This window comes from Oryctolagus cuniculus, chromosome 11 (assembly GCF_964237555.1).
Source record: "Oryctolagus cuniculus chromosome 11, mOryCun1.1, whole genome shotgun sequence".
In the NCBI taxonomy this organism is placed as follows: Eukaryota; Metazoa; Chordata; class Mammalia; order Lagomorpha; family Leporidae; genus Oryctolagus; species Oryctolagus cuniculus.
Window position 1 is genome coordinate 74,419,699 of NC_091442.1, and position 26,798 is coordinate 74,446,496.

The 26,798-nt window shown below is 40.4% G+C and overlaps 1 protein-coding gene across 4 annotated transcripts in view; it reads left to right on the top strand.

Moving 5' to 3' along the window:
- Nucleotides 1–1,794: 1,794 nt before the first annotated feature.
- TBC1D15 (TBC1 domain family member 15) overlaps nucleotides 1,795–26,798 on the top strand; it is a 72,064-nt gene continuing 47,060 nt past the window's right edge. For 2 of the 4 annotated variants that reach the window (XM_051845670.2, XM_051845672.2), the window contains exons 1-4: nucleotides 1,795–1,922; nucleotides 22,647–22,745; nucleotides 23,154–23,228; nucleotides 26,585–26,723. In XM_051845670.2, the coding sequence (XP_051701630.1) occupies nucleotides 1,893–1,922; nucleotides 22,647–22,745; nucleotides 23,154–23,228; nucleotides 26,585–26,723 (343 nt within the window). In that variant the 5' untranslated portion in view covers nucleotides 1,795–1,892. Of the gene's footprint in view, nucleotides 1,923–1,942; nucleotides 2,215–22,646; nucleotides 22,746–23,153; nucleotides 23,229–26,584; nucleotides 26,724–26,798 lie in introns of those variants that run through there. The other 2 variants (XM_070052639.1, XM_051845671.2) reach the window with 2 other exon arrangements.

A 26,798-nucleotide genomic window follows, 5' to 3' on the forward strand; every position in this document is an offset into this window, starting at 1 on the left:
CATTTAAGAAGCAGTTGGAGGATGAACCTTAAAAAAAATCAAGTAACACGGGGCCGGGGCTGTGGTGTAGCAGGTAAAGCTGCCGCCTGAAGTGCCTGCATCCCCTGTGGGTGCCAGTTTGAGTCCTGGCTGTTCCACTTTGGATCCAGCTCTCTGCTCTGGCCTGGGAAACAGTAGAAGATGGCCCAAGTGCTTGGGCTCTCGCGCCTGTGTGGGAGACCAGGAAGAAACTTCAGGCTCCTGGCTTCGGATCAGCGCAGCTTTGGCCGTTGTGGCCGTCTGGGGAATGAACCAGCAGATGGAAGACCCCTCTCTCTCTGCCTCTGCCTCTGTAACTCTGCCTTTCAAATAAATAAATAAATAAATCTTTTTAAAAAATCAAACAGATGCACCTGGGATGCTGCATTTTTCTATGAGAAACCTTCTGTTTCCAAGCTTATTATACAAATAATAGACAATTTATTTAACATTCTGTTCCTGGCTCAGTGCTATGCGTTTCAACTTTTTCTAAAAAACACAGGGTCTAAGAAACGTTAAACATTTTTTGCTGATCACATCTTACAGCTGAGTTGGTGGAAAATTCAATTAGGACCAACACCGAAATTTAAGAAGGTTCTAGAGATGGTAATTCAGTGCATGCGGGAAGGACCCTCTGGTCCTCACTCAATGCTGGTTACTGCTAATAGGCTCATTTCTCCACGTTATTCCCTGTAGGTGAGCCACTTTCCTGACTGAATGCCAAGTTTGGTCATGGGTATCTGGGTGATAGTTGGAGTCTCAGATGCCTGGCCTGCCAGTCTCATGGTGTCACACATTTATTCTTATCTAAGGTCCTACTATCTCCCCAACCTATTAGGTTCCTGATAGTCAAAGAACCTGCAATTCTTCTCTGTTCTCTGTTCTCCTTTGCCTGCCACTTCCCTCAATGGTTCTCAAAATCCCTTAACCTTTCTCCACAGTGTGAAAACACAATTACTGCAGTAGGCACAGGTACTTTTGGTGCAAGGGGATTTTACTCGGCCTTGGGACCAGGAAAGTCCCACATCTTGTGCCGAAGCCACAAGTGACAGTAACCAATACATTCTCTGCATTGTTTTACAGCACCGAGAACAAACGAAATCATTATTTTCCTATGTTTACAAATCATTTTAGCACAAATGCACAGCCTTTAGATCTCCATAACCACCTGGTGCATGAGTAATTCCTTTTCAGCTTTAGTTTGGATGAATTTAGAAATTTGTTTCAAATCAGTTATTAAGTAACTCGAGAAGCTATCAACTACAGACTCCGGAGCACGAGGGCGTGGTATTATCACAGTTCCTATCAAAATACCTTGCTGAAGGTCATCATACATGGTTGGCAAAAGTCTGTGTGAGTCCCTCGGATTGAAAACTGGGGGTAATTCAATCCTTCTCATAAGGCTACGATCCCGAGTTTACAATGAACAAACCGGGGCTCAAAGCTCGTTCGTAGCCTGCCTACGGACACAAAGCCAGGATCCCATTTGCTGGCTCCCAATGTGGTGTTTTTTTTTTTTTTTTTTTTTTTTTTTTCCATCCCACCAAACTGACGTGGCCTGCTATAGGGTCAGAACGTCGCCCCCAGGCAAACCCCAACATAAACGCGCTTCTTTTCGGGGCTCCTGCTAAGAAAAACAGACCCGCTCAGGGGCAAGCCTGAACCAGACTCTTCCCGGGCGGCCTCTATTGAACACGTACGCGTTGGGCGACTCCTCCCGGCCCGCCCTCTGCCTCCGCGCCTAGACGGCCACGGCCACGGCCACGCCCCGCCCCTGCCAGCCCGGATGTCATTTTTAGTTTTGCCGGATGTTGTTGTGAGCCGGAGAGACACGTGAGGCTCTGCTACGTCATCACCAGGCACGCGCAGGAAACATGGCGGCGGCGGGTGTTGTGAGCGGGAAGGTAAGTAACGGCCCCGGGCAACACCCCTGCCTTTCTCTGGAACGCGGGCGCTTTTGCTGCCCGGAGGCGGGCGGGGGAGGGCGCTGAGGACCTATCTGCATCGGAACAGCCCGGGGCGGGTGGAGGAGAACCGCGGGCCTGGTGGTGTCAGCTGTTTCCCCAGGAATGCCGGTTCAGCTGGGGACGGAGACCCGGCAACTGCTCCAAGGCCAGCTAGGCCTCCGCGCTCATCAGCTCTGCCCTGCCCCGGAGCGTGGAAGCGTCTATGCGTATTGTCTTTACGGAGGCACAGGTGCTTCCCATGGCGCTCTCACTTTTAACCTGACTCATTCTCCCCTGACTCTAGTTTCTTAAGTCTACTTTGACTCCAGCGTCTTTTCTGCCTCTGAGGCCGTCAGCCTCACTTGCCCCTTAGCTTGGCTCTGGCGAAGGTGTCCGTGGTCTCCTCCTCGGAAGGAGCTGAATATATATGGCCCCAGGCAGCTGTGCGCTTGGAAGAGAAGAGTATACTGGAGTCCGTGTTACTAATCTGCCAAGTTGGTTGAAGGTTGGGAGCAGTGAGGGAGCTGGAGATTGCCGCCATTCCACGCTTGTATGGGAAGGCGGTGGTTAAAGTGTCTTCTTCCTAGACGTCTCTGGGATGTTTCCGTGGCGGCGGGGTGGGAGGGTAGACGTGGTCAGCGACACCTGGTTGGTGAGGCATTAGGATTAGGTGCGGAGGCGATTGCGTCGCAGAGCGCACATTCACATTCCGAAGGCACATCTTACGCATATTTAGGGCACTCAGGTTTATGACAGGTCACTGGCAGCGTTTCCCATTGCGGAGGTATTTCATAAACAGCTGGGACTGACTGGTAATGACTCATTGAACCCCAGAGACTGTTTACTCGTGGCAGATAGCTTCCTCTATTCCTTGAGTTGCCTCATGTGCTCCCTGCTGTCTTCCACCCCGTTTTGAATCATTTGACAGTGTTTGGTTTGGGGTCTGAAATAACTAGAGCAGGTACCAGAATAGTAAATATGATCTTGGTTTTGCTGTTAGCCTGAAGTGTGACCTTGGAAATCGAGGCAGTTATGACTTCCCTGTTCTTCATTTTTATCTGCAAAATGCTGCCAAATTTATCTGCAAAGGTGTTGTCAAGGATTATGTTTATTGGAGTTGTTCGGAATACTTGCAACTAACAAAATATAACAAAGATGCCAAACTTGTATGTACTGGTACTTTTAAACTGTAGATTGGACATCCTTTATTGGGTTACTCTTGGCTCTTGTCAGTTTCTCTCTCCTTTTTTTTTTTTTTTTTTTTTTTCTCTTTGTGGTTCTCTGCATCTTCATTTTTATTTATTTTGAGATGCAGAGAAACAAACCTCCTGTTGCTCACCAGAGCTGGGAATTGGGAACTCCATATGGGTCTACCATGTGGGTGGTAGGAATTCAGTGGCTTGGGCCATCACTGCTACTACTTAGGGTTTGCATTAGCAGGAAGCTGGGATGAGAAGCTGGAGCTGGGAATTGAACCCAGGCAGGTGTCTGAATTGCTAGGCTAAATGGCCACTCTAGTTTTTGGTCTTTTTATATAGAGGATGGATGCTGATCTTCTGCTTGACTTGCCACATAATTAAAAGCTTATCCTGTTTGATTTTCCATGTGTACTGTTCTAGTCTACTTTCCAGGAGGGGATCCTTACCATGTAAATCATACCTCCCTTTTACAGGTTTGGATTTGATGAAGTAGAGCTGTGAAGTTTAAAGTTTTTTTTTTTTTTTTAACTCTTTTTGCAGCTGCCACCTTTTGTAGTCTGATTTCTTAAAATTAGTTTTATATTATATAACTATCATATTCTTATTCACTTCAAATTCGTACCTGTTCCCGTAACTCCACTGAAACTAATTTTCTCTGCTAAAACCTTTCTCAAATAATGCTAAAATGATGAGTAGAATCCACACAGTCTTCCTTCAGTGAATTCAGGGGTGGTTTAAAGGAGTCGTCATTTGTCTGGTGGTATGTAAAACAAATTTGGAAGCAACCATTTCTATAGCACTATCTAATCAAAAACCAAGTCCTGCAAGTTTTACCTTGAAGAGATTTCTTAAATTTGCTGTGTCTTCTTTACTCTCAGTATGTGGTTCAAACCTTTAATCTACCTATCTGCCTCTAGTCTTTTTTTTTTTTTTTTTAATTTATTTGACAGGTAGAGTTATAGACAGTGAGAGAGGGAGAGACAGAGAGAAAGGTCTTCCTTCCATTGTTTCACTCCCTAAATAGCTGCTATAGCTGGCACTGCACCGATCCGAAGCCAGGAGCTGGGTACTTCCTCCTGGTCTCCCATACGGGTGCAGGGGCCCAAGCACTTGGGTCATCCTCCACTGCCCTCCCGGGCCACAGCAGAGAGCTGGACTGGAAGAGGAGCAACCGGGACTAGAACCTGGTACCCATAAGGGATGCCGGGGCCGCAATCGGAGGATTAACCTAGTGAGCCATGGCGCCGGCCTCTACCTCTAGTCTTATGTTGTTGCTGATTTTTCTTTTTTTCCATTCGGTGCCCACAATCCCTTCTCTGTACTACCTCCGGAGGTATTTATTTATTTTTAATGTGCAATCTGATTGTCTTTTGATTTGAAAAAATGAGCAGACATGTAGCACAGCAGGTTAAACCACAGCTTGCAAAGTTGTCATCTCATATTGGAGTACTGGTTGAAGTCCCTGCTGATCCAGCTCCCTGCTAATGTGCCTGGGAAACCAGTAGCAGATGGTCCCTGTCATCCATGTAAGAGACTTGAATAGAATTTCTGGCTTTTGTGACCATTTGGAGAGTAAACCAGTGGATGGAAGATCTCTCTCTCTCTCTTTCACTCTGTCACTCTTCCTTTCAAATAAATACATCTCAAAACAAAAATCCATCATTTTATTATTTTCACTATTAAAAAAATAAAGTTGGCTTTCGTGCCCTAAAAAGACATGCTACCTTTTATACTTCTGCTTCCCTGTCTTGCTTCTTTGAGACAGAAGAGGAAGAAATGTGTGTGTGTGTTTATTTCTCTCTCCCCAGGAAAGTTTAATTAAGACTGTCTGTTTTAGAAGCCCTGTAAAGTAGATGGTTAACCAAAGCTCAGAATAATCACCTGTAATAGTTTAAAAAACGTGCAGCTGCTAGCTACCAGCTTTGTTGAATTGGAGTTGCTCAGTGTTGAAATCTAGGTTGCAGAGTCATTTTTGTTTCAACTTTGTTTGCTTTGAACTTTGAGTGTCAGGAAGTGACAGAAGTTAATCTTTGTCATCTGGAGATATGGGATAAGGTAGTAGTTAAGAACTCGGATTTTGCCGGCACCGTGGTTCACTTGGTTAATCCTCCGCCTGTGGCGCTGGGTTCTAGTCCCAGTTGCTCCTCTTCCAGTCCAGCTCTCTGTTGTGGCACGGGAAGGCAGTGGAGGATGGCCCAGGTGCTTGGGCCCCTGCATCCACATGGGAGACCAGGAAGAAGCACCTGGCTCCTGGCATTGGATCGGCGCAGCGTGCCGGCCGTATTGACCATTTGGGGAGTGTACCAACAGAAGGAAGACCCTTCTCTCTGTCTCTCCCTCTCTCACTGTCTATAACTCTACCTGTCAAATAAAAAAAAAACCTCGAATTTTGTAGCCAAACTAATTCTTGAGTCAGATTGTTTAACCTCTCTGCTTCAGTCTCCTCATCTTTATTGTAATGACAGTACTTACTTTATGGTATTGATATGAAAATTAATGGCTTAATATATTAGAACAAAGTTTGGCACATAGATGTTTTCTAGCAAATCATGGTTAGATATAGCAGAAATGTGGCCAGCGCTGCGGCCCACTTGGCTAATCCTCCACTTGCGGCGCTGGCACCCTGGGTTTTAGTCCCTGTTGGGGCGCCGGATTCTGTCCTGGTTGCTCCTCTTCCATTCCAGCTCTCTGCTGTGGCCCGGGGAAGGCAGTGGAGGATGGCCCAAGTGCTTGGGCCCTGCACCCGCATGGGAGACCAGGAGGAAGCGCCTGGCTCCTGGCTTTGTGCGCTGGTCGTAGTAGCTATTTGAGGGGTGAACCAATGGAAGGAAGATCTGTCTCTCTCTCTCTCTCACTGTTTAACTCTGCCTGTCAAAACAAAAAACAAAAAAACAAAAAACAGAAATGTAAAGATTTGGAGTACTTTATTGGTTTGGGTGTGAACTTTGCTTTCAAAATTGTTTCTAATTCTCATTGTTATTTTAGGAATTTAAAAAATATCTTGATTTAGAAGACATATAATATTTGACTGTGGATGAAAAGCCATCACAATAAGGCATTGGTTAAGGAGATATGGGGCCTGTTTGCCTAGTTTCAAACCCAAGCCCACTGCATTGTAGCTGTGTGACTTTGCCCAGTTTCCCCATGGGGATAATAGTTATACTTCTGTAATGAATTGTAAGGAAATGAGGAGTTAATTGCAAAGCATTTAGAATAGCATGGCCTTAAGTTGGTGTTCAGTAACTGTTAGCTCTTGATACTACTGAGGAAGACCTTTCATTTGTTTAAGATTATAAAGTTAGTATTGGTTGGGAATATTTGAATGTTTACTTACACTGGAAGTTTTCTTCTTTGGTCAACATGTAATGCTTGTTACATGTTAATGCTTGGACTACAGTACAATATTTCAAGAGATTTCTATTTCCTTATTTTTATAGAGCCTGTAAGTCTTATGCTAGCAATTTTCTGTAAAGAAATGAAGGCTGCAAACAAATATAAAAGCCGTATAGTTAAAATAAATTGGAAACAGGCAAAATGGAAAGTTAGGAAAGTGAAGTTTGGAACTGGAATTGTGATTATTGAATAAACTGTTATACTTTAGCGTGTGACAACTGCTTCAAGTTACTTCCAGTAGCACAAAATCCCAAAATAAAAAGGGAAATGTGATCAACTTTTAGAATTGCATAATCCATGATAAAATAAAAAACCAGTTTCAGGTGATTACAACAAAGTGTGATCTTCCATGAGTTTTTTCCACTATATAATACAGTGAGTGTGATTATACAACATACTTACCCTTTTGGTGAAAGCAAAAAAACCCCATAGTGTTCCTAATATGCTGATTTTATGCTAATGAGTAGGGTTATATACAATATGATGTATTTAATTTTCTGATGTTTAAAAAGCTTTCTTTTTGTGAAGCAGAGATACAGAATACCCATCCACTGGTTCATTACCTGAGTGCCTGCAATGGCCCCAGGATAGGGCGGAAACCGGGAACTCAACCCATCTCTCCCACTTTGGTGGTAGGGGACCAACTACGTGTGTGCCGTCAGTGTAGCCTCCCAGGGAATGCATTAACAGGAAGCTAGAGTTAGGAGTGAAACCTGGACTCATGGTAACCACTAGGCCAAACGCTCGCCCCGCTTCCTGATCATTGGGCTAAACTCAAGGGTTTTTATTAGCATGTGTGAATCTATTCAGTCTTGCTTATAAGACTGATATATATATATATGTAAATTTATTTTTATTTGAAAGGCAGAGTTAGAGGCAGAGAGAGAGAGATATCGAGAGAGAATGAGATCGATCTTCGACCTGCTGCTTCATTCCCCAAATGGCCATAATGGCTGGGGCTGGGCCAGACCAAAGTCAGGAACTTCATCTGGGTCTCCCACATGGGTGCAGGGGCCCAAATACTTGGATCACCCTCTGCTCCTTTCCCAGGCACATTAGCAGGGAGCTGTATTGGAAGTAGAGCAGCCGGGATTCAACTCCTGCCCATTTGAGATGCTGGTGTTGCAAGTGACAGCTTAACCTGCTGCGCCACAGTGCTGGCATTAGATTGTTTTTCTGAGATGAGTTTTTTTAAAAAAAATTTTTTTTTAAATTTATTTGACAGGTAGAGTTATAGACAGAGAGAGAGGTCTTCCTTCCGTTGGTTCACTCCCCAAATGGCCACTACAGCTGGTCCCTGTAGGTGCAGGGACCCAAGCACCTGGGCCATCCTCCACTGCCCTCCAGGGCCACAGCAGAGAGCTGGACTGGAAGAGGAGAAACCGGGACTAGAACCCAGAGCCCATATGCGATGCTGGTGCCGCAGGCAGAGGATTAGCCAAGTGAGCCACGGCGCCGGCCCCTGAGATGAGTTTTTGAAAGAGGGTTTGTGTTTGATTAAAACTCTGAGTTTTTGGATTTTAACTATTCTGTGTTGTTATGTAAGTATGGGACCATATATTTTAACAATCAATCAAATAGAGGTAAAGAATTTACATCCTGTTGTGAATATTGAAAGGAGGAATAGGGACATTGTAAAGCCATCCTGCCTGACAGATGAATAGAAGTGAATTAATGGAACGAGCTGAATTTACCTACCACAGAATTGGAGAAAAGGACATGGTGTGTTGTACTTTCTGGCATTCATACTAGTGCCCTGATGGTTACAGTTACTTTGATTCAGCAAATACTTTTCAAGCACCTAGTTTGCTCTTGACCATATCTGTCATACATTAGAGATAATCACAAAACTATTTTCCTTGGGGGTTGCAGATTTCAGGTATTCAGAAGGAAACCTTCACCAGCAATCACCTCTTTACTCTGAGTGAGAAATGCAGCATGAGTTCTTTGTCCTTGAGTTGGGTGCTGTTTTCAGTGAGTTTATATTCTGAAGGCCCGGAGAGTGACTGTCAGGGGATCAGATCCTGCAATGTTTCACCTGCACCTAGCCTAGATCCTGGCACATAATAAGTGTTCAGTGAAGAGTAAAGAGCAAGAAAGGAGAAGAAGTTGAGGGGGGATTAGAATGAGAGAGATGGGCCCACTGTTAGTTCTCATTTTTGAGTTAAAAATCCCATTATTACATTTCCATTCACTATAGGTTCTTCTGTAATTATATTGGAAGTTTGTTCTATTGGAAATAACTTGAAGCAATCGGGAAATTGGCTGTTTTTTTTTTTTTCTTAATCAGAATTTGTTTTACGTCATTTTTGTTGAGAATTTATTCTGCAACTTAAAATTGCCCCCATCTAGTTCCTTTTAGTTTAGCTTATAGTCCTGTGAGAAATCCACATGTTTTAGAAAGATAAAAATACTCTTAGTATATAATTGGCTTTCCTTTTTATTCCCCTTGGATTAGATCTTGTAATACAGTTACCTAGGATATGAGTATGTTATCTTTATTTTTTCTGGTATTATTTAACATGCATTTGATTGCTATGTGCTGGGTTCTGTGGCTACAATGGTGGTTAAACATGGACTATTCTTCACATAGAATGGTAGCTTGCAACTTTAAAGGATTTCAACTTGTGAATTAATAAAAGGATGGCCATTTTTGAAGAAGTGTTAAATCTTAGCTTTGATGAGACATAGATTCTGGGCCTGGATGAGAAGTTATAATCCAGCCCTTTTCACCTTTTGGTGGAAGAAAATCCTCATGAAATTTCTATACCTTTTCTTGTGCTGTCAGGTATATGAAGTCATTGGTATAAGATAAATCATTGATTTGGTCATTCTGTCTTAGACTGCTAAAGTATTCCTGTCTCCTCTGTGATACTCTTTGGCACACTGATGTCCTTAAGAAACAATACTGGTCCTGCAATCTGCCCTTCACTGGGAATTGTACTACGATGTATATCTCAAAGGCTCACTCTTTGCTCTTAGATTTTCTGTGGTGTGTTACCTTTACAACCACCTGTATTCTGTATTTGTTTAATTCCATAGTCATTACTGATAAACAAGTTTCAAATAAAACTTTTAATCTGTTTTCTTCTTCCTATACTCCTTATTTCAGTAAATAACCTCATCTGTTCAGTTCTCTCCTTGACTCTTCTCGTTTTCACCTCTGACATCTAATCAGTCAGGAAGTCCTGTTGTTTTGACCTGGTTAAATATTTCTCTAAGCCATCTGCCTTTCCTCATCTCCACTGCCACTGTCTCAGTTTAAGCTGCTATGAATTTTTCCCTTTGTGAATTCAGTTGCAGCTGTTCTTTCTTGAGCCTGCAGCCAGTGTGCTGGCTTAGAAGAGGCAAGTTTGCCCATGACATCCCCCTGCGAGAACTCCAGTGGCTCTTGTTTGTCTTCAGGGTAAATTGAAAACTCCTAAATTCTTTAGCAAGGCTTTGAAAACCCCTTGTGATATGAACTCGCTTCTTTTTTTTTTTTTTTTTCTCTAAAAAGAAATAGCTAAAAATGTCATCCCATTCAGGATCCCTTGCATTCATCGTTTTCTGCTATGACCATTGGTTTCCTATTGGTTGGTTTTGCTCCTAGTCAGGCACCTTTTTTTTTTTTTTAAACATTTATTTATTTGAAAGGCAGAGTTACAGAGAGGTAAAGGCAGAGAGAGAGAGAGAAAGAGAAAGAAGTCTTCTCTCTGCTGGTTTACTCCTCAGATGGCTTCAACAGCTGGAGCTGTGCTGTTCTGAAGCTAGGAGCCAAGAGCTTCTTCCGGGTCTCCTGTGCGGGTGTAGGGGCCCAAGGACTTGGGCCATATTCTATTGCTTGCCTAGGCCATAGCAGAGAGCTGGATCGGAAGCGGAGCAGTCGGGACTCAAACCAGTGCCCATATTGGGTGCCAGGCACTGCAAGCCGTGGCTTTACCCACTACACCACAGTGCCGGCCTTGGGCAACTCTTTCAATGTGTGTGTGTGTGTGTGTGTGTGTGTGTTTTATTGATACCTTTTATCTCCAACATCTCGCTCACCACATGTTTGAGGGTATGACTAAAACATTACTAATAAATCAGACAAGTTGGAATGGGAGTTGTTGGGCAGGCTATCACCTGTGCTGTTTTGAAGGAATTTGAAAAAATTATTTGCAAACTGAGGGAGAAAAATGGTGCTCCAGATAGAGGGAACAGAATGCTCACAGAAAAAGACAAGAGGCTTTGAGGGAGCAGGTGAGTCCAGAGTGGCCAAGGCACTGAGTCTGAATGTGTCGGGGAGTGCCAGGAAGTGAGCAGCACAGTAGAGGTAAAGGGTGGAGTCAGAAGGATTTTAAGCTCAGATCTGATGTGATCTGATATACATTTTATAAAGATCACATTTTGGAGTAGAAATATTACCTTACCCAAATTATTGGAGTGTGATTACATTGGGAGGAGAACAGTTATTTTAGCAACCTAGGCTACAAATGATCAGGAGTCATTGTGAGAGAAAGTTTGTGAGAGGAGGTTTCGATGAACTTAGGATGTAGGGTCAAGATGATGAACGGCATTTAAGATAACTTGGTAGATGAGATGTCTTTGACAAGAGTTGGAAATATTAGAAGCTTTAGATAGAACATACTGAGTTTAAGATGTCTGGAAACTCACGTGGAGTTATCAAGTATGTCCTTAGATATTTGGTGTGGAGCTTGCTAATACTCCTTGGAAAAGACTGGCATTTCCTGGGGGTACTTTCTCTAACCAAAGGCTTAAATTGTCATGTATGTGTCAATTGGGTTTTAAAGAAACGAACTTTTGAGACTGTTTTTGTTTTTAGATTAGCTTACACAATTCACATAGTTCAAGAATAAATGTTAGATGTGGTAGGTGTTGGATTTCCATGTTTGTGCAGAGATTTAGGACAAGAATTTTACCCTAAGCTTACAGGGAATGGGCCTTGTGGCATTCCTTGTTGAGTGCCAGTATGTGTCTGCCAGTTTGAGATGCCTGCATTCCTTGTTGAGTGCTAGTATGGGTCTGTGCTGCTCTGCTTCCCATCCAGCTCCCTGTTGCTGGGAAACAGCAGGTGGTTGTGGCTATTTGGGTAGTGAACAGTGAATAGAAGATCTCTCTGTCTCTTTCTGTCTCTGTCTCTGTCTCTTCCCCCAACCCCGACTTTCAAGTAAATAAATCTTTTGAAAAATTGTGGGCTGAATGTTCTCCTTCATCTTTAATGATCATAAATAAAATCCAGTCCCACTTAAGAGTATGAACAATGTAAAAAAGACATTATTTTGGAAAGTTTCCCTTTTCAGCTTTTTGTGTCAGGAAGAAATGTGAACGTGAGTTGGAATGTGCAAAAATACATCCTTTTTCTTTGTTGGGAGTTAAATTTATATTGTTTTCCTGAGTTTTGCTTTTTAATTCTGACTCGATGAATTAGAGGTCAGCAAATTTATTCTAAAATGTTTGCTCTGATCCTCGGAGCTCTTTCAATAAGTTATTTCTTACATGATTCCTTTGCCGAAGGGGGAGAAAATGTGTACTCTATTGGCATCGAATCATTATTGGAAGTTCTATAAATGTACTTATCTGCTTGGGTATCTGAGCAAATATTTGAGAATAAATAAGAGCCTGGTGGCATAAGAATTTTATTTCAAATGGAAAACTCACCCCTACCGCCCTTTATTTTAGCGCCTTTTTTTTTTTTTTTTTTTTTTTGACAGAGACAGAGAGAGACAGAGAAGGGTCTTCCTTCTCCGTTGGTTCACCCCCCAGATGGTTGCTACGGCCGGCGCACTGTGCCGATCCGAAGCCAGGAGCCAGGTGCTTCCTCCTGGTCTCCCATGTGGGTGCAGGGCCCAAGCACTTAGGCCATCCTCCACTGCCTTCCCTGGGCCACAGCAGAGAGCTGGACTGGAAGAGGAGCAACCAGGACAGAATGCGGTGCCCCAACAGGGACTAGAACCCGGGGTGCCGGCACTGCAGGTGGAGGATTAGCCTAGTGAGCCGTGGCGCTGGCCTTATTTTAGCCCTTTTTTAAAAAAGACTTATTTTATTAATTTGAAAGACAAAGTTACAGAGAGAGGTAGTGACAGAGAGAGAGGTCTTGCATCTGCTGGTTCACTCCCCAGATGGCCGCAATGGCTGGAGCTGGGCCCATCCGAAGCCAGGAGCCAGGAGCTTCTTCTGGGTCTCCCAGTTGGTGCAGGGGCCCAAGGACTTGGGCCATCCTGTACTGCTTTCTCAGGCCATAGCAGAGAGCTGGATTGGAAGAGGAGCACCCGGGACTAGAACCCGCACCCGTATAGGATGCTGACGCTTCAGGCCAAGGCTTTAACCTGCTGCACCACAGCGCAGGCCTCAGCACTTTCATTAACATCCCCATGCCCCGCCCCGTCCTCAGGAATATTCTGTGTGTAAAGATTTTTCCCTTTTTGTAATATTGCCAACTACTTAGAGACAAGGAATTTAATCTTTCTATTCTCTACTGTGTCTAGCACACAATTGCTTAATGAAAGTTTGTTAAATTTGAATTTATTTCAACAGTTTAGCACCACCAAGTGGCAAATCCTTGAATAATCTCGTTACTTTTTGTTCCCTATGGATGCCTAATTTCCAAATAAGTAGAATTGTGATTTTTATCTTTTTTTTGAGGCAGTATCAGGATCAGTTTAGTTTTATTTTTTCATTGTTTTTGTTAGTGAAAATATCTCCACATATTTATTGTTTCTAGGCTTGTATATTTTAAAACAGTAGACTTTATGTGTAAATTATTTTTATACAGTTTTATTGTACAATTGACAGGTAACAGACTATTTATATAATTTCATAACTTTAAATGTATGTGTACACCATGAATCTGAATACAAGGTAATGATATTTCTACTGCTCCCTCCGAGTTTCCTCTTGACTCATTGTAATCACTCCTCACCTGTCCGCAGATGATCGCTGAACTCTTTTTGTCAATATAATGTGTTTTGCAGAATATTTTGTGGATGGAATTAAATACTGAGTGTTCTGTTTTTAATTTGGCTTCCTTTGTTACTTAATTCCTTATATAATTCCTTAATTACTTTAAGATTCATTCATGCTGTATGTATTATTTGCTTAATTTTGCATCTTGGCAAGAAATACCCCATTGGGTGAGTACATAATATGTTATATCTGGTCACCTGTTGGTAGACATTTGTGTGGTTTTCACTTTGGCTGTTACAAATAAAGTGAACACTAGAATATAAGTCTTTGTGTAGGATATGCTTCCTGCCGGCGCCGCGGCTCACTAGGCTAATCCTCTGCCTGTGGCGCCAGTACCCCGGGTTCTAGTCCCTGTAGGGCGCTGGGTTCTGTCTTGGTTGCTCCTCTTCCAGTCCAGTTCTCTGTTGTGACCTGGGAAGGCAGTGGAGGATGGCCCAAGTGCTTGGGCCCTGCACCCCATGGGAGACCAGGAGGAAGCACCTGGCTCCTGGCTTCGGATCAGCGTAGCGCGCCGGCCGTAGCGGCCATTTGGGGGGTAAACCAACAGAAGGAAGACCTTTCTCTCTGTTTCTCTCTCTCTCTCTCATTGTCTAACTCTGCCTGTCAAAAAAAAAAAAAAAAAAAAAGGATATGCTTTCATTTTTCTTGAGCAAATATCTAAGAATGGAGTGGCTGGATCATATATGAGTATATTGTATGTTTAGCATTTTTAAAAAAGTCTTAAAATTTGAGAGAAAAGGAGAGAGAGAGGGAAAGAGGAAGAAAGAAAGAAAGAAAATGTGCTCCTATCAGTTTTACTACCCAGATTTCCTCAACATTTTGCGGGCAGACAGGAGCCTGGAACTCAGTGTAGATCTCATGTTCTTGGATCATCACCACTGCCTTCCAGCGGTTTACATTAACAGGAAGACACAGGTTTTGTAACTGCCAGACTAAACACCTGCTCTTCCTTTCTTTTTCTTTTTCTTTTTTTTTTTTTTAAATTAGTTTATTTGAAAGGCAGACATACAGGGAGACAGAGATCTCCCTTCTGCTGGTTTACTCCCTGTACCTACAACAGCTGAGGTAGGGGCAGGCTGAGAACAGGAGCTTGGAACTCAATCTGGGTCTCACATGTGGGTGGTAGGGACCCGAGTTGTTGATCCATCACCTGTTGCCTTTCAGTGTGTGCATTAGTAGGAAGCTGATCAGAAGTGGAAGCGAAACTTGAACCCAGGCACTATAATATGGTATGCGTGTGTCCCCAGTGGCAATTTAACTGCTATGCCAAACACATCCTTGACTTTGATGTATTTTTCCATTGTTAAATTCACTTCATAATTTGTATCATTGTTCCTCCACTACCCTTGAAATTTGATTTAAATCCTATTTAAAGCTTTACATTTTGTGATAATTATCAGTGATTTTTAGCATCTCTTACATGCAGAAAATTCTAATTCATAGATTAATAAGTCATAAGGCAAGCATCCTTGTAACTACAACTCGTATCAGAAATAGATCTTTGGTAGCTTCCTCAGAGGTCTTCCATGTATCCCTCATACCCTAAGTAACTGCTGTCTAAACTTATAATCATTTTCTTGTCTGTATGTATTGTTACTAGTATTTTAAAAATACTGTGGTTGTGTCATTTGAAGTGTTTTCTTCCTTCTATATAGTATTACTGGGAATTCCTTTCAGTTTCTTAAAATATTTTTTCATTTATATAAAGGGAACAAATTTAGTGTACTTTACAGTTTTAAGAACATAATACTTCCCAACGCATCCTCCCTCCCTCTTGTGTTCACCCTCTGTTCTCCTTCCTTTGTTATTTTTCTTTTAACTTTTGCTATGACGTACTTTCAGTTTACTTTTTTTTTTTTTTTTTTTTTTTTGACAGGCAGAGTGGACAGTGAGAGAGAGAGACAGAGAGGAAGGTCTTCCTTTTGTCGTTGGTTCACCCTCCAATGGCCGCCGCAGCTGGCGCACTGTGGCCTGCGCACCGCGCTGATCCGATGGCAGGAGCCAGGTACTTATCCTGGTCTCCCATGGGGTGCAGGGCCCAAGGACTTGGGCCATCCTCCACTGCACTCCCTGGCCACAGCAGAGAGCTGGCCTGGAAGAGGGGCAACCGGGACAGAATCCGGCGCCCCAACCGGGACTAGAACCCGGTGTGCCGGCACCGCAAGGTGGAGGATTAGCCTACTGAGCCGCGGCGCCGGCCAGTTTACTTTTTAATCTCAAGTTTAACTCTCCTCTAAATGAAGAATTAAGCAAGTAGTAAGTAGAAAAGCCACTGTCCCTCAGGAGTATTCGATTCTCAAATTGTCAGTTTCACTCATACATTATGTGTTTCTGTACTCTGCATATTACCACAAATCAGGGAAAACATATTTGTCTTTTTGGGACTGGCTTATTTCACTAAGCATAGTGGTATCCAGTGTGTATCCATTTTGTTGCAAAAGACAGGCTTTCATTCTTTTTTTGTTTTTGTTTTTTTAAAAGATTTGTTTATTTATTTGAAACAGTTACACAGAGAGAGAAGGAGAGGAATAGAGAGTGAGAGAAGTCTTCCATCCGCTGGTTCACTCTCCAGTTGGCCACAACGGCCGGAGCTGTGCCGATCGGAAGCCAGGAGCCAGGAGTTTCCTCCAGTTACTTCCACGTGGGTGCAGGTCCCAAGGACTTGTACTATCTTCTGTGGCTTTCCCAGGCCATAGCAGAGAGCTGGATCGGAAGTGGAGCAGCCGGGACTTGAACCGGCGCCCATATGGGCTGCTGGCACTGCAGGCAGTGGATTTACCTGCTGTGCCACAGTGCTGGCCCCAAGGATTTCATTCTTTTTTTTTTGTATGTCTGAATAGTATTCCACTGTATGTATATACCACACTTTCTTTATCCAGGCATCAGTTGATGGACATCTGGGTTGATCTCATATCTTAGCTATTGTGATTTGAGCTGCCATAAACACAGGAGTGCATATAACTGTTTGGTAAGCTTATTTTATTTCCTTTGGGTAAATTCCCAGGAGAGGAATGGCTGGGACATATGGTAGAACTATTTTCAGATTTCTGAGGAATCTCCATACTATCTTCCATTGTGGTTGTACTGGTTTCCATTCCCACCAACAGTGTGTCAGTGTATTTTTTTCCCCCACAATCTCACCACTGTTTCTTTTGTTTTATTTATTAATTTATTTATTTTGATTTTTGTATGATAGCCATTCTAACTGGGATGAGGTAAAACCTCATTGTGGTTTTTATTTCCATTTCCCTGATCACTAGTGTCATGAGCATCTTCTCATGTGTCTGCTGGCCATTTGTATTTCATCCTTTGAAAAACGTCTTGTCATATCCTTAGCCCATTTCTTAAATGGATTGTTTATTGTTGAGTTTCTTGAGCTCCTTGTATATTCTGGATATTGATCTTTTATCAGATGTATGGTTTGCAAATATTTTCTTCCATTCTGTCAGTTGCTTTTTTTTAAAAAAGACTTTTTTAAAAGAAGAAAAACAAAGATTTTTTATTTACATGACAAAGTTACAGAGAGGGGAGAGAGGAGAGAGAGAAGGAAAGAGAATGAGAGTGCTTCCATCCACTGGTTTTTAGTTCTGAAGCAGCATTATTTTGTGCATGTAAATGATTCCAGAAATTATTTTTATATAGAAAAGCCATACAGAAATTTTTGGTAGTTTTTGAGGCAGTAGTTGAGATTTATGGTATGAACATGTTAGAAAATTTGAAATTAACTCCTTCCTTTAAGTATGTGGTTTTTTTTTTTTTTTTAAAGATTTATTTATTTATTTGAAAGAGTTACACAGAGGAGAGGCAGAGAGAGAGAGAGAGGTCTTCCATCCAGTGGTTCACTCCCCAATTGACTACAACCGCTGGAGCTGCGGATCTGTACTGATCTGAAGCCAGGAGCTTCTTCCAGGTCTCCCATGTGGGTGCAGGGGCCCAAGGACTACTGCTTTTCCAGGCCATAGCAGAGAGCTGGATTGGAAGTGGAGCAGCCAGGTCTCGAACCGGTACACATATGGGATGCTGGTGCTTCAGGCCAGGGTGTCAACCCACTGTGCCACAGCGCTGGCCCCAAGTATATGGTCTTGAGTAAAGTTGTTGAATAGCTCTTGTCTCAGTTTATTCTTATAAAATAAAGATAGAGAGAATGTGATCTGTTGAGACTCCTTCAGGATACTATAGGATTTAAATGAGATCAGTACCTTGAAAACAAAGTGCTATTCAGTTATTGTTATCACTAACTTGTTTTATATTTGAAGTAAATTGTGTCCCGATGCAACTTATTTTTTTTTTTCTGTGCTGTTAAGACTTATAAAATATAACTGTCCTTCAGTATAGGAGGAAAATTTCTTCCAGGACCTCCCCACAGATACCAAAATCTGCAGGGGCTCAAGTCCTTTCTACACTATGGTATAGTGTGCACATAACTTGCGTAATCCTTTGGTACACTTTGTCACCACTAGATTGCTTATAATACTGATACAGTGTAAATACCATGTAAACAGTAGTTACTTTGTATTGTTTAGGAGATAATGATATGGAAGTCTGCACATGTTCTATACAGATACACTTTCTTTCCCAATTCTTTTGAGTCCTGGAATGCAGGATCCAGATAAGGAAGGCTGTGTAAGACATCATAAGGTTTAGTTGCTGGTACAAATTAGTAATCTTATTAATTTCATTCCATCTGCTATTTTTGATAGAAATGGTAATACTAATACTTCGAATTAGAAAGTAAATGTGATTACTTTCTAAGGACTACAAATAGGTTTGGAATTTTGAATTTGTGGATGTATAATTTGTCCCTTAAAAAGTGCTGAGGACTTAAAAGGAACACAACAAATGAATGGGTGAGGCTTTGACCTTTTTTTTTTTTTTTTCTGTAAGATGCCTGCTACTTTAATACTTTTTAGATTTTTCTCAGACAAATTACTTAGGAAACTCTTTAAACTTTTTCTTAAATATCAAATAAAATAGGCAATAATTGGCCAACAATTGTATGGAAAAGAGAGTTGCTTAATGTGTTTTGGGGAAAGTGTTCATTTGATTCTGTAGGGTTTACTTCTTTAGGGTTCCAGAATCTCTTTAATGTTAATAGGGTCACAGAAGTTTAAACTGCATTGCTAATTGCATTGTTAATGAGCTTTTCTTGGCAAATAAATGTACTTTTATCTGCTATGAGATAACAAAGTACTAATCCATTGGTGAAAAAGGCTTGAGATTTTAAGGGATTTAAATTTTCATATTTTCATTCTGTGGCCTCAGTCAGATATAATAATGTAACACAACTCCTGTTTTATAAATTGACAAACTGAAGTCTAGAAAGTTTAGTTTATACTTCTGGAATTCCCCCTTTTCATATACTTTATTATATGAATAATATAAATATATTTATACTTAAAATATATAAACATATTTATTATGCTTTAAATTATTTTAAAACCTTTTTATCTTGAAATATTCAAATAAGCTGGAGGCATTAATATAAAAAGTTAAATTTATTTTCCTTTTTAGTCTTCCCTATTCTATTCTTCAGAATTAGCCTCTGTTAACAGTTTGAAGTGTGTCCTTCCAGAATTTGCACTATTTATTTCACACAGATATCAGATACTTTTAAAAAGTGTAACTGTCATCATACTGTTGATTTTTCCTAGTATATCTGCTCATGTATGTCTACCTGCTTGCCCATCCATTTAATCTACCTCAGCTCCTGAGTAGTATTCCCCATAAATGGATATCCCTTGGATATGTTTCATCATCTTCCTATTTGTGAACATCTAGATTTATACTCTCCTTTCCCTCCTCAACTCTCTGCCCTCCCTCTGATATTGAAAATAATGCTGCTGTGAATATTCTTATTTACACACACACACGCAATCTTTGTACCTATGTGTGAATGTGTCTGTATGCTTAAGTTTTTTCATCTCCATACAAACGACAAGTTTTTTTTTTTTTTTCTTGGTAGAGTGGACAGTGAGAGAGAGAGAGAGAAAGAGAGAGAAAGGTCTTCCTTTTACTGTTGGTTCAGAGAGAGAGAGAGAAAGAGAGAGAAAGGTCTTCCTTTTACTGTTGGTTAACCCTCCAATGGCCACTGCGGCTGGCGCATCGAGCTGATCCGAAGCCAGGAGCCAGCTGCTTCCTCTGGTCTCCCATGCAGGTGCAGGGCCTAAGGACTTGGGCCATCCTCCTCTGCACTCCTGGGCCACAGCAGAGAGCTGGACTGGAAGAGGGGCAACCGGGACTAGAACCTGGAGTGCCGGTGCCGCAGGCGGAGGATTAGCCTATTGAGCTGCGGCGCCGGCCACGACAAGTTTTTTTTCAACCCTTTCCCAGTTCATTCTATCCCCAGTCTTTGCCTTCTGCTTAACAGAAGCACAAGAACAGTCTTGTGCTGAACTACTGCAAAGAAAGCCATTTTTATGGAGCCGGCATTGTGGCGTAGCGGGTGAGGCCGCTGCCTGTAGTGCCGGCATCCTATGTGGACACTGGTTCAAATCCTGGCTGCTCCACTTCTGATCCAGCTCTCTGCTGTGGCCTGGGAAAACAGTGGAGGATGGACCAGGTCCTTGGACCCCTGCACCAGCTTCTGGCTCCTGGCTTGGAAATTGAGGAGTGAGCCAGCTGATGGAAAATTCTCTCTCTCTCTGCCTCTCCTTCTCTATCTATGTAACTCCGATTTTCAAATAGATAAAATAATCTTTTAAAAAAAGCCATTTTAAGTTAATTTTTACATTCTTAACCGACACATATAAATTGTGGATATCTATGAGGTACCATGTTGTTTTGGGTTTTTGAAGTCAGAACTTTCTGGTGATCTTGATTACAAGAAATATTCTTTACTGACGTACATTTATATCACAATTGAATAACATAACGAAGTTGTAAGAGGGATAGTGAAAGTAATGTGGAAGTTTCACAGTGTAGTAGCTAAAAGAACAGTTTTCTGGGGTCAGCCTGCCTAGGTTTTCATCTCTGCACCATATCTTATTATTTGTATCGTTGACCTTGGGCAAGTTGTTTAATCGTTTTCAGTTTTCTTATTCACACAGTTGGCCTCCTTATCATGATATGGTACAATATACTTATAGAACCTGACTTGAGGTTCTTGTGAAGATTTAGTTGTAACAAGTGGCGTGCCTGGTACGTAAGTGTTCCATGAAAGCTAGGTAAAATAAGTGCATGTGTGCTCTTTCCCATACAGCTAGGAACTTGGAGGCAGTGAATTGGCTCTGGTAGAGCTTCTCTTTCATTGTGGACTTGTGATTATTTTTTTTTAAGATTTTATTTATTTGTAAGAGTTACAGAGAGGCAGGGGCGGAAAGAGAGAGATCTTCTATCTGCTGATTGACTCTCCAAATGGCTGCTACTGTCTGAAGCCAGGAGCCAGCAGCTTCTTCTGGGTCTCCCACATGGGTGCAGGGGCCCAAGGACTTGGGCCATCTTCCACTGCTTCTCAGGCCATAGCAGAGAGCTGGATCGGAAGTGGAGCAGCCAGGTCTTGAACCGGTGCCCTTATGGGATGCTGGCACTGTAGACAGCGGCTTTACCTGCTATGCCACAGCGCCAGCTCCTGGTCCATGATTCTGAAGAGTTAACGTGATTATATTAACGGATGATCTGTGGACATGGAAAAACACCATATTCCAAACTTAAACACGTCAAATGTACTTATGTCTGGAAGTGACTATTTTATTTTCCTTATTTTCAAAATTAAAAAAAAGTTTAATAGTATGAAATGAATAACCAGGATGAAATCTTAACTTAGGACATTATGCATTTAAAAAATAAGGCTTCATTATAAATTCCTGAGTCTCTCTTATATTCCTGTAGCACTTTTTTAAAGGGTCATATTTTCATCATGCTCATGATTTGTAGTCTTTTGAATACTTTTACATAGAAGAACACATAGTAAATATTTGTAGAATTGAACTACTTTATGCTAGCTATTCCTTGTAGTCCTCATCACTACTATAAATTTTCTTAACCTTTTCTGCATTTCTTTGCCACTATGTTAAAATACACACCAAAGTGATCCTACAATGAAAATGTGCTATTATGGGAATAATTGAGAGAAGTATTGATTCCTCATTGTATTTCATCTGTTTTTGGATATTTTCAGGTTTGAATGCATTCTTTTACTTAAGTATTTATATATTTTACTTAAGTAAAATATACTTTTACTTAAAAGTATATTAAAAGTATTAAAAAATACTTTTACTTAAGTATTTATATATTTTACTTAAGAATTTATATATTGAGACACACAGCAGTTAATCTGACATCTTTGATTATGAAAAAAATCAAGATTTTAATTATCACTAAGCTAAAAAGCAAACATCTGTCCAGTTTTTATTTGATGTTTTCAAATTTGATGTTTGATGTTTTGATGATTGATATTCCTTAAATACAGATTAGGCATCCCTAAAATTGAAAAATCTGAACTCTTGAAATGCTATAAAATCCAAAACTTTTCAGTAGCAACGTATGCCACAAGTGGAAAATTCTACATCCAACCTCATGTGATGGATTACAGTCAAAATAAAGCACACTAAAAATATTATATACAATTATCCTCAGGCTATATGTGTAAGATCTTCATGAAATAGATGAATTTCATGTTTAGACTTGGGTCCCATCTCTACAACATTATGTGTATGCAAATACTCTGAAATTTGAAAAAAAAAAAAGCAAAATCTGAAACACTTGCAGTCCAAGCATTTTATGGTTGAAAGCTTGGCTAAATGTTATACAAAAATATCTTTTAGAATTTTTAACAAATGGGGCTGATGTAGTAGGCCAAGCCTATGCCTGTGACTCTGGCATCCCATGTGGGTACCAGTTTGCGTCCTGGCTGCTTCTCTTCTGGTCCAGCTTTCTGCTATGGTCTGGGAAGACAGTGGAGGATGGCCCAAGTGCTTGGGCCCCTGCATCTTTCTGGGAGGCCCCGAGGCTCCTGGCTTTGGATGGGCTCAGTTCTGGCCCTTGCAGCCTTTAGGGAATGAACTAGCAGATGGAAGACCTTTCTCTCTTTCCCTCTCTCTGTGATTCTCCTTTCAAATAAATCAATAAAATCTTAAAAGAATTTTTAACAATGTTGTAATAATACTGAATACAAATAGTGTGCTTAATCTTATTTTTATTGTTCTAGATTATATATGAACAGGAAGGAGTATATATTCACTCATCTTGTGGAAAGACCAATGACCAAGACAGCTTGATTTCAGGAATATTACGTGTTTTAGAAAAGGTAAGTTTCTAGTATTTACTAGAATTGAATAGTTTTTGGTAGTGGTCCATCTTTGGGGCATTATCAGAAAGGTTGATCTTCGTGTGTAAGATACAGTTGTGTAATTTAACAATAGTTGTAAATTTAATAGGGAAATGATAGAAATGAAATTCTTCAGGTAAACCAGTAAAATGACAAGGAATATTTTTCAATTTATTGTGTAGAAGTTATAATAATACAGTTAAAACTAGGAAGAACCTAAAAAATATGTATAATTTGTCAAACAGTGGTTCACATATATTAGCATACTTAAAATGCTGAAATTTGATGAGGTAAATTTTTATTTTAGATTTAGGGAATAAAAAATAAGTGGGTAAGAATGTAGCATATTGCTGAATACTAAATATAGTTCACATTTTTTTCCTCCAGGATGCTGAAGTAATAGTGGATTGGAGACCACTGGATGATGCATTGGATTCTTCTAGTGTTCTCTATGCTAGAAAGGTATTTAAGGAAAAAAGTATGATGAGGAAATACCGTTTTTTAAATAACAGCTTTATCAAGACGTTATTCACATACTTCATCCTTTGAAAGTATACAATTCATTAAATTTTAGTATATTGCCACAGTTGTGTAACCATCTTCAATATCTAATTTTAGAATATTCCCACCATTCTCCAAAAAGAAACTCTATTAGTAGTCAGCTGTGGCAACTATTAATCAACTTTCTAACAATTGTCCTACCATGGACATTACCTTTAAACAATATGTATGTAATATGTGTTTTTTGTGATTGGTTTGTTTCACTTTATATAGTGATTTCAAGGTTCATCTGTTTATTTGTGTGTGCGTGCGTGCAGAATAATATTTTATTGGTTATCACATTTTGTTTATGCATCCATCAGTTGATGGAGGTTTTTTTTTGAAAGATTTATTTATTTATTTGAAAGAGTTACAAAGAGAGAGAATGAGAGGCAGAGAGAGAGAGAGAGAGAGAGAGGTCTTCCATCCACCGGTTCACTCCCCAGATGGCCACAACAGCTGGAGCTGATCCGAAGCCAGGAGGCAGGAGCTTCTTCCAGGTCTCCCATGCTGAGCCATCTTCTGTTGCTTTCCCAGGCCATTGCAGAGAGCTGGATCAGAACTGGAGTGGTCAGGACTCAAACTGGCGCCCACATGGGGTGCTGGCACTGCAGGCAGCGGCTTTACCCACTACACGACAGCACCATGCTCTGGTGCTTTCTGTTGGAATGGAATATCTTTTCCCATCCTTTCACTTTCAGTCTGCATGTATCTTTGTTGGTGAGATGTGTTTCTTGTAGGCAGCATGTATAAGGTTCTTGTTTTTTTTAAATCTGTTTGGCTTGTCTATATCTTTTAACTGGAGAGTTGAAGCCATTTACATTCAAGGTGACTATTGATAAGTAACTACTTGACCCTGCCATTTTTCCATAAATTTTCCTGTTGTTTACTTTGGATTTCCTTTGTACTTTTACTGGGGGTTTTTCTGTCTTCACTTTCTTTCATAGTGGATACCGTGTTTCTGTGTTTCTATGCTACACATAGAATAGGAGGTGGTGGTTAGATATTTATCTGCTTATTCATTCCCCAAATGCCCTGACCAGGGCTGGTCCAGGATGAGACCAAGAGCCAGGAATCCAGGTTGGGTCTTGCACATGGGTGACAGGGACCCAACAGCTTCCTGAACCATCTCCTGCTACTGCCCAGGGCATATATTTAACAGGAAACTGGAATGGAGAGTAGGGCCTGGACTTGAATATAGACACTCCAACATAGAATGCAGGTGTCTCAAGCTAACCATTATGCCAGACACTTGCCCCTATTTCTTATTTCTTAATTTTTCTTACTCCTTTATCATATCTTTATGTTCTTACTAATTTTCTTTTTCCCTTATTAAAAATTATAGGAGAGATACACAAAAATATATTCCTGTTGCTAAAATATATTCCTGTTGCTAAAAGTTCAAATAATAAGTTGAAGTTCTTGCTTGACCAGAATCTTTTCCTTCCTCTGTCCTTGTTCAGTATATATATTTCTAGACCTTTATCTTTACATACATCTATAGAGTATATTTGTATGTAGAATGGTTTACATTCTTATGCATGTTTCTCATTGCATATGTTGTATTTGTTATAGTCCACACACTTTTTGCAACTCTCACTGTATTTACTATTTTGTGTTGAATATGCAGCCATGCTTTACTTAATAACAGGAGAGAAATGTGTTGTATGAATAGTGTATATTTACACAAATGAAGATTGTATAGGTACATCACCTGCTGTGACCTCTTGATCCAGTCAAGAGACATGGTAAATGTGATGGAGAAAGCTGTTGCTGGTGTAATAAGGCATACTGTCTCACAGTAAACTTTTTAAAAGTGTGACAGTCATAAAAAGTAAAGTAAATACATAACTAGTAACCGTTCCATTTATCATTATGAAGTATTATGTACTGTACAGGATTGTATGTGCTGTAGTTTTATGCAGCTGACAGAACAATGAGTTTGTTTAACCAGCATCACCATAGACATGTGAGTAATGTTTTACACTATGGTATTATGAGACTACAAGATCACTAGGTAATAGGAATTTTTCTGCTGCTGTATAATGTTCTGGGACCACCATCATAGATACTGTCGGACACTTACTGGAAATGTTGTATGACACATAATTAAATGTATACATTTTAACATGTATCACTCATATGATTACTATCTAGTATTTCCTTGCGTATCCCTTAGTTCATTTGTTCCATTGCTGGACATTAGAATTTTTTCAAGTTTATACTTAAACAAAGGTGCAATGAAAATCCTTGTATTTGCTTATTGTCTGCATATGTGAGTCTTTTTCTAGAAGATGAAAAGAGTTGATGTGGTTAAACACATGCATATTTTAAATTTTTAGTAAGTATGCCCAAATTGCCCCTTCTGGTGTCAGTGCTGTTGAGCATCTTCATCAATGATGGGAGATAGTCCATTTTCTCTCACTCTCTTCCATATATGATAGTATTTTTTAAGTTAAATTGGGTAAAAAATATAGAATTCTTATTTTATTTTTCTTTGTTACTGATGTTGGACATCTTTCTATGGGTTTCTGTTTTTTGGGGGGAGGGAGACTTACCTAGTCAAACTATTGCTTTTCTGTTTTGATATTAATCTATTTCTAATTAAATTGGTAGGAATTGGTTTGGATGTTTTTCTTTTGTTTTTCAAAAGCCTTTTATCGCAGTCTTGCTAATCTTTATGTGTGATGTCTTTTGTTGTATAGAAGTCAAATGTTTTGATTTAGTCAAATTATTAATACTGCATTTTAGACTTTTGGTTTTTCTTTTGAAAATGAAAGTTCTGTAGAACTATATACTTAGATATGCTGCTTTTAGCTCCTTTTGATTGCCAGTGAGAGAACACAATTGTTTTCCTCAAATTACTGAGTCTGTTGGATGGGAGCCTTTTATAGTAGTTCCCTTGCTACACTATGGCTACTATAGTTTTAGATTTCACAGTGGCAAAGTAGGATGAAGGGGAAAAGAGATGAAGCTTTTATTATGAAAGTCAAAGCATTTCCAGAGCCTACAGATGTACAGATGACTTTTGCATGTTTTTTTTTGCAAACCTAACTGAAAGGGAGTCTGGGTAAGTTTTTTTTTTTTTTTTTTTTTTTTTTTTTTTGGTAAATATGAGCAAGGGAATAAAGGATAGGAAAGAGTGTCTGGTTTTCCTACTAGTGATGTCTGCCACAACCCACAAAGTTTAATTTAGTAGAAATGGTGGAGATGTTATAGAGTCAAATGAAATTCCAGTTTTAGACTTTACATATTTCATATTTTTGTTATTATTTTAGGACTCCAGTTCTGTTGTAGAATGGACCCAGGCCCCAAAAGAAAGAGCTCATCGAGGATCAGAATATCTGAACAGTTATGAAGCAGAGTGGGACATGATTAATACAGTTTCATTTAAAAAGAAACCACATACCAATGGAGGTAAGAACTAAATCTTGAAATCTTAAACTGATTTGCTATAATATACTAATAAACAAGAGTGCAAAGAAAATTGTT